General features: G+C 39.5%; 1 protein-coding gene across 1 annotated transcript; it reads right to left on the bottom strand.

The window, feature by feature from the left end:
• Positions 1 to 2,613: 2,613 nt before the first annotated feature.
• LOC127428976 (Krueppel-like factor 4) lies at positions 2,614 to 7,600 on the bottom strand. Its single transcript, XM_051677675.1, has 5 exons — positions 7,310 to 7,600; positions 7,070 to 7,185; positions 5,435 to 6,212; positions 5,124 to 5,288; positions 2,614 to 4,742 (listed from the first exon to the last, which is right to left on the bottom strand). The coding sequence occupies exons 2-5, from the start codon at positions 7,163 to 7,165 to the stop codon at positions 4,567 to 4,569; spliced, it is 1,215 nt and encodes a 404-aa protein (XP_051533635.1). The 5' UTR covers positions 7,166 to 7,185; positions 7,310 to 7,600; the 3' UTR covers positions 2,614 to 4,566.
• Positions 7,601 to 8,306: the final 706 nt, after the last annotated feature.

Raw genomic sequence — 8,306 nt, 5'->3', positions numbered from 1 at the left:
TTGCGTTCCTTTGCAATACATTTGGGATTCCCTCACAATACGTTTTGTGTTCCCTCTCAATAGTTTTACGTTCCCTCTCAATAAGTTTTGCATTCCCTCGCAATTTTCCGTTCCCTCGCAACGTTGTTACTAGTGTTACGTTCCCTCGCAATGTTGTTACTAAAGTGTTACGTTCCCTCGCAACGTTGTTACTACAGTGTTACGTTCCCTCGCAACGTTGTTACTACAGTGTTACGTTCCCTCGCAACGTTGTTACTACAGTGTTACGTTCCCTCGCAACGTTGTTACGTTCCCTCACTACAGTGTTACCACAGTGTTACGTTCCCTCGCTACAGTGTTACGTTCCCTCGCTACAGTGTTACCACAGTGTTACGTTCCCTCGCTACAGTGTTACGTTCCCTCGCTACAGTGTTACTACAGTGTTACGTTCCCTCGCAACAGTGTTACTACAGTGTTACGTTCCCTCGCAACAGTGTTACTACAGTGTTACGTTCCCTCGCAACAGTGTTGCTACAGTGTTGCGTTCCCTCGCTACAGTGTTATGTTCCTTCGCAACAGTGTTACTAGTGTTACGGTCCCTCGCTACAGTGTTACTACAGTGTTACGGTCCCTCGCAACAGTGTTACGTTCCCTCTCAATAAGTTTTGCGTTCCCTTGCAATACATGGTTTTACTACAGTACCCATATATTAACCATGATATTCGTAGTGAAACAATAGTGATAATACAGGAAAATGCTAACTATAGTAATAATCTTAATTTTGAGGGTATAATGGTATAACTATGGTTTTACTATAGTAATATTGTGGTCACACTTTAGAATAAGCATCAATTTGTTAACATTAGTAAACAACATTAGTTAACATTAATGAATAATACTTTTACAGCATTTATTAATCGTGGTGAATGTTAATTTCAACATGATTTTTAATCAGAAGTTGGATATGTTAACATTAGTTAATGCACTATGAACTAAAACTAACAATGATCAATAAATACTGTAAAGAATATTTTGTTCATTGTTAGTTAATGATACATAATGCATTTACTAATGTTAACAAATGTTATCTTATAATTAAGTGCTACCAATATTGTAGACTGTACAATAAATATGTTTTTTCTATAGTAAAATTGTAGTAACCATGATTGTTGTAGGCTAACTGGTTTTTTTTGTTTTTTTTTGGCGGAAATCATGGTTTTAGTTTGTTAGCCTATACTGTATCCATACAGTACCCATGATTTTACTATAGATTAACCATGGTTAATCTTCTGGTTACTATAGTTTTACTTAAAATACCATGGTATTTGTAGTCAAATCAAAATAACCACAAAATTGAGTTTATTACAATAGTTTTTGTTTTCCTGTATTAGTGCTATGGTTTTACTATGAATATCAAGGTTCAAATATGGTTATTTTAGTAAAACCATGGTAAATTTATTGCGATGGAACGCAAAACTATTTCAGAAAAAAGTTCCCACCCCTAAAGGGGCTCCGTACTAAACTGCTACTGGTTCACAATATAATTTAGTTGAAAGATGACATTTAAGTGGGTTTTCCCAATGATTTTCAGAAACAATTTTTTTCTTTAACGCATTTGTACTTCATGTTAGCCCTGTTCCCCTCGTAGTCATACGTCATATATTTTGAATTGAAAATACTCAGTCATTTGTTATTATTCATGTTTCTTGGGTCTTCTTTTCATATTTCAAAGAGGTGAGTGTTCCTTAAAGTTTATTTTTATATAAGTTACCATGTTATGGTTATGGTATGGATGGTATGGAACCAAACGGCAGATTTGTATCCTGTAATGTCGATGCTATCCTCCAGGAAGTGCTGTTGACCACGGATAGAAACAATCTGGTTGATGCATGTTGTCAGTGTCAGAAATTAACTTTACAAGGGGCGTTATTTGCACCCTGCATTTGATTCTCAGATGCATTTTTAACTTTATAAGGGCACATTTTTTTCCAACTATATAAAAAATATACTGTCATTTTTTTCAGTTTCAATACTTATTAAATGTAACCACTTAATTAGCATTAACAAGAGATAAAGTGCATAATTAGGCCTAAAATAGAGTACTTCAATAACTATATTCATGTTACAAATAAAAAACTGAGAAATGCATTACAAGGGCATTTTTTCCCTCAGTGTTTTCAATTATAGCGGGCATTTTTGTAACTTTTAGTGGCGTTTGTGCACCGACCCACCCTGTAAATTCTGAAACAGCATGTTGTCCTTTTGCCTCCAATCTGAAATGCTGTATTTAACATAACCACTCGTGTATTTCTACGTGAATAAAAAATAAGTAGCCATAACTAGGCAACGTATGAATAACAAATGTGATAAGTTGTTAATACAAATAATTAAAACACCATATTACTTTGTGCTAATTATGACAAAGTCCAATTTTAACGAATATAAGTCATCATAAACTAAAGCTGCCACTGATTTAGAAGTTATTTTATCTCCACTTTTGTGATTTTGTATTCATGTGAAAAGTATGATAAAAGATGGCTGTGATCAAAAATAATAAAAACAGCATTTCAGCAAATGAGTGACCATTAACGAGCACATTTGGCATTTCTTACATAAAAAAATAGTATGTTCTCATACAGGTAACTCCATTTTTTTATTAGGTATAAACAATATTGTCTCATTTGTGTTTGCATGGTGTGATAGAGCTGCCAGTTATTTAAGTAATTCAAATAAGTTTATTCCCATAGTTCCATTGAGACATTGATCAGCTTTAGTAAAACTACAAGAGGAAAGTTGTGCATGAAATTTAATATAATTATTTATACATAAATAGATCTGGAGATTCTGAGCAGTAAGATTTGTAAAATGTTGAAATTCAGAACTAGTTCATTCAGCAATACTAGTTTACCTTTAGATTATTATTTTTTTTTTTTAAATCAAAATTGTAAAATATATATATATATATATATATATATTTAACAAAACTTGAAATTGAAAATATTGAATTCTTAATCTCTTAAATGTAGTCTGGGACAGTTGTGTCCAAAATCTCAAACTGTGATATATCATTGAATATTTGTTTTCAATCAGGCAGGTTTTTAGATAAAAATGCTGATGCACAATTGCATTTAGTGAAAGTAAAATTCAGACAAACCAATTCACATAAGAGAAATGAAGATAAAGCATTTCTAATAATTACTACCTGCTGCTTAACAGAATGAAACAGGAATGCAAGAAAAACCTGATTGTGTTTGAATGCGCCATAATCCATGCAAACGTTCAGACATGTTGCAAAACACACAGGCATAAAGAACAACTGTTAAAATGTCATTCAATGGAGCTGTTCAGCCGTGACGTCAATTTGTAGGCGAACCCGGAAGACGAATTCTCCATGGGATCCCTCTGGATTTTCCTATTGGGTTTTTGATGTTATGTGTAAAATAAGTTCTGTGGTGAACATTATTTGGACGTTTTGTTCCACAGCATAACTTACACACTTTCATACCTCAAACGTGAATTTAGAAGCCACATTGAATTATATACTTTTTTCTTTTTAATGCACGCCAGCTTCAAAATTCACATTTGAGATTTGACTGTGTAATTTATGTTGTAGAAAACATTGGAAAATCCCAAGCGAACCCATGGCGAATTCTCATCCGGGTGTGTGGACTACAACCTGAACAGCTCTATTCATGTGTTGTTCATTAAAATTAAAATAAAAAAGTAATCTCAAATACATTTACATTTTTGGTTTATACTGGAATGCATTCATACATAAAATACAAAAACCTTAATGAAAAAAGTATTTACAAATGTACAAAAGATTATATTACATTAATCTGACTATAAACAAAAAACTTTGTTCAGAGTTATTTTTTTGTGTCTTATATAAAAATATGAGTGTTTTACAAAATTATTGCACCTTGCAACCACAGTGCAGTTTAGATTGCCATCACCAAAGAGAGGTCATGTGTTCGCCCCTGTTCCGTGTGAGGTTTAGAACCACAAAGACTTACAGGCTTTAATTAAAATCCACTTTTATCTTTGGTACCTTACTGAATACACCTGACTATACTCAGCACCATCTGGTAACACACTTATAAATTACTCTGTACCTGAAATTAATGACTTTAGATAGAGCGATAAAAAAATAGATTCAAATGGATCAGTGTTTGAGAGGTGAGTGATGGAATGTAGGTCGATTAAAGGCCTCTGTTGTTCTGTTTTAATACATATGTTCTCGTAATTGTTCCATATATCCCTGATATTCATTTATTTCCAGTCTTTTGTTTGGCACTTGGCATCTCCAAGTTTTGTCGGTAAGTAGATGCACATTCCAGTAACATCCCAGTGTGCAGGAAATGGACATGGCCTCTTGGATCACCAACACGTTGGAAGACAACATGACAAAAAAGGTAAAACAAACAAACAAACAAACAAACAAAAAAAATCGGAAAAGTCCCAACTCTGATGCTGTGGACAACACATCTCGTCGTGGAGCTCTGGTTTCATTGACTCTTGTTCAAAGGCAACACGTGGTTCACTAGTCCACTAGTATCTTCACTCTTTTGGCTCTTCCAGTCTTGGTTATAGATGCCGTTTCATGTGCAGTGCAAGGTGGTCGGACCGCGAGAAGGCTCTGTCGCATTTCTGGCACTGAAAGGGCCGATGGCCCGTGTGCTTCCTGTAGTGCCTCGTGAGCTCATCTGAACGGGCAAATTTCCAGCCACATCCCTCCCAGTCACAGTGATACGGCTTTTCTCCTAAACACGCAAATACACACAACAGTTAGCGATTCACCCTGAGGTCCTAACAACAACAATTATACACACTTTGGTCACATTAGAGAGAGCCGTTGAAGAGAGACAGACAACAGTTAAATTATTGCTCATCCTTTTGTTCGCTGAATAGAAGCGGAAGTCAGGCTTGTGGTTTTATTTCAGCAGGGATCAGTATCAACCTGCTGTTTGAATAGTCGATCAAACCACCTGCCAACTGTTCTCCCACTGCATCTCTCTTATAAGACTCAAGTCACTCACACACGACATGCTTGGCGTTAGCAGTGTGCTAGGGCGTGTTAGCACCATGTAAAAAGAAGGCCTACTCAGATGCCATTACAGCTGTAACTCACGCCAGACACTGACCTGTGTGGGTTCTGTGGTGGGCTTTGAGGTGTGAGCTCTTGGTGTAAGTTTTGCCACAGCCTGCGTAATCGCATGTGTGTGTGGCTATCCGCTTCCTTGGCCAGGTCCGTCGACCGCGCTTGGGCTTGGACTCTTCCGGCACACACTCGGCTGGAGAAATCAGCTCTGCCGGAGAGTAAAGAACCGACAGTGAGGTCAGTAAGTAAGCCACAAATCCAAATCCCTTTTAAAGGTAAGATAACTCAAGAGAAAGGATGAAAAACATTACATATGTGACTTAAAAAGAATACCAGCTCTGTGCTGTGACTGACCTTGGTACTGCAGGGACTGTGCAGGAGGCTGCGGAAAGCCGGAATAACCTGGGGAGGGGTGATATCCCTGTGCCAGGGACAGTGGAGGGGGTCCCAGCACCTGAGCTTGAGGATGCTCATCTGGAGACAGAGAGGAAGTGGAAGAACGGCTGGGCCCTATGGCTCCTCGCCCCGTTGGGAAACCATGAGTGTCCAGCAGGGGTCTCTGGTTCCCTCCGGGCCGCGAGTTCACGCCCAGGTGGATGTCAATGGGCCGGGCGATGGTGCAGGTGCTAGGACATTCCTGCTTTATCCTAGCACACTGAAATGGCAGGGAGGAAGTGTCCAACATTGAGCCGGCCTTACTAACGCTAAGCACTTGGCTATAGTCTGTCATGTCCATGGTGGTCTTCACCACAAATTTGCCGTGGAGGCTCGTGTGCTGGAGATATGCGGGGTCCAGCTCCGGCCTCATCAGTTCAGCGACAAAACCTCCACAGGGAGATACGTCGCTGATATCCGGGATGTTGTACAGCATATTGGTCTCTTGGCCCTGAGGAGAGGGCATCTGGTAGGTGTAGGACGTAGGGGAGGGTGGAAGAGTTCTGGAGGTGCTGGCCATGGAGGCCTGTTGCTGTTGCTGCTGCAGCATGCTGTTTGACAGAATGAAGTCATAGTCCAACAGATCCAGCTCCTCCGGCTCCTTCTTGGCCATTGCTAAGGGGACGTCCAGGTCAGTGCAGGTCCCACCTGTAGGCATGCAGGGGCGTTTCAATTGAGACGTCTCCTCCTTCCATCTCTTATACAGAACACACAAAGACATACAGAGAGAAAGAACATGACGAGGTTAGTGTCAATGGATGCTAATCATGCATACTAAATATTTGAGTTCCATTAGCTCGACAGGCGGAGCATGGCACTAGCAATGCCAAGGTCATGGGTAGGCACACGCAGAAAGCTCTGTCAATTTCCACAGATTTGGAACACCTGTCAATCACAACCTTTTGCACGTCCTCCACCCCATGTGCGTTTGTTTGATAAATAATTTTGGCGAATGTGATTATGCCTTTATCTATCACTAAGAATGTAGCACTCTGAACTCTAACAGGTTTTACCATGTTTAAATCCATTATGCAGAATTATGATTTTCCAAAAAATCAGAGCAGAAAATGCAAATCATAGTCTGCAGATTCAGTCTGGTCATGGGTTTGATTCACAGGGCATGCACATAATGATAAAACATATACCCTGAATGCACTATAAATTACTTTGGAATAAAACATCTGCCAAATGCATAAATGTAATTGTCTGGACCATTAAAACCTTAGATGCAAAATGGGACCTGGTCCTTTTTCTTAAAGGGAGTCATTATTTAAAGACAGCATTGTTTTTATGTTTCCAATTATGGTGCATGAAAGAGAATGCGCACTGAAGTAGAAGCTAAATATGTTTCTTTTAATATCTGTACATGCATAATGAACTGTTTGAGGTATTCTATAGCGCCATCCGACCGGTTCACGCCCGTGGCGCGGTAGTGCTGCTACAGGAATAACTATGAGCCGGTGACATAATCTCACTCGGCAGTACAACCGTGTGAATGTGCGCGTTAAACGGGTCGAGAGACGGATCGGTGACCAGCACCTGTTTGATACTCACTAAACTGGTTCCAGGTCCCATCATGGCCTTGTGCTTCACATCAGCGCCGCTTGCAAAGGTGGATATCGAGGGCAAAAGCGTGCTGCTCAGTGCCATACTATCAAACTTGCTGGTGCCTGCAATAAAAAAAAGGAAAAAAAGTAATGTATATATATATATATATATATTCCTTGTCACGTTGGTCTGAGAAAACTATCAGTCCTAAACATGACACATCTGCCCTCCAAGTGCAAAACGCACCTCATGAGTGGAAAACAAAAATGAAATCCTTGATGGAACAGTCTTTATTGCTGCGAGTGTTGCGCAGCACTGACGGTCCGGTCCGAAGAGCGCATCAAACGTGCGTCCGTGCCATGCCGATGGAAACGTCCACTGAAACCAGCACCGTGGATGAACCGGGTCGGTATCGTTGCGGCGACCCTCGGGGATTCCCTATCTCTCTCTTACTGCCGCGACTGCCATTCGGGACCCGCGAGCTCTCCGGTGTCTGGACGGGAGTGATTCGTCAGATGCGCGCAGGGATTTCCTCGACTAGTTCTTAAATCCCGGACACGCCTCTGTCGTTGCGCGGCAACCGCAAAAAAACACGCCGTGACGTCATCGAGCAGGAAAAAAAAACTGGCAGCGGGCCGATATTTTGTATCCACACAAACATGTGCGTGTTAGCAACCGAGATCAACGGAGTTAGAAAGGGATCGGTGAATAATGACGATCTGTTGAGTTTTTCCTGTTATATCAAAGCGTCACAGACAGTAGCGGCATTTGGAGTGACGGGATGAGATAGAACACTGTGTTGTGCTGCTCCTTCAGTCTTATGAACTGTCTGTAATTAATACTAATCATTTTATACGATAATGCACAGGGTAACAGCGTCCATAAGTGTGTAAGATTTATAATGCCACTTTTATGAAGAAAAAAACCAAAACACAAAAAAATGAATTATTTTCCATATACTAAATGCTAAGGGGATTTTTTAAATTTATTTATTTATTTATTTTTGGATTATCACAGTATGGGATATGTCAATGATTAGCAACAACATTGTTTATTATTTTTAGTGCAGTGTCAGATAAAAAAAACAAAACAACAACACACACACACACACACACACACACACACAGGACCTTAGAGGACAAAAAACTGCCATAAAAATATTATATATTAATATTATTCTCTACTTTCAATGATTTAGATTTTTTAATCAACATCAATCCTGATCATAACTACCAAATATTCA

Source organism: Myxocyprinus asiaticus, chromosome 38 (assembly GCF_019703515.2).
Source record: "Myxocyprinus asiaticus isolate MX2 ecotype Aquarium Trade chromosome 38, UBuf_Myxa_2, whole genome shotgun sequence".
Lineage (NCBI taxonomy): Eukaryota > Metazoa > Chordata > Actinopteri > Cypriniformes > Catostomidae > Myxocyprinus > Myxocyprinus asiaticus.
The sequence above is the reverse complement of the archived record's forward strand: the minus strand, read 5'-3'. Positions and strand labels throughout refer to the sequence as shown.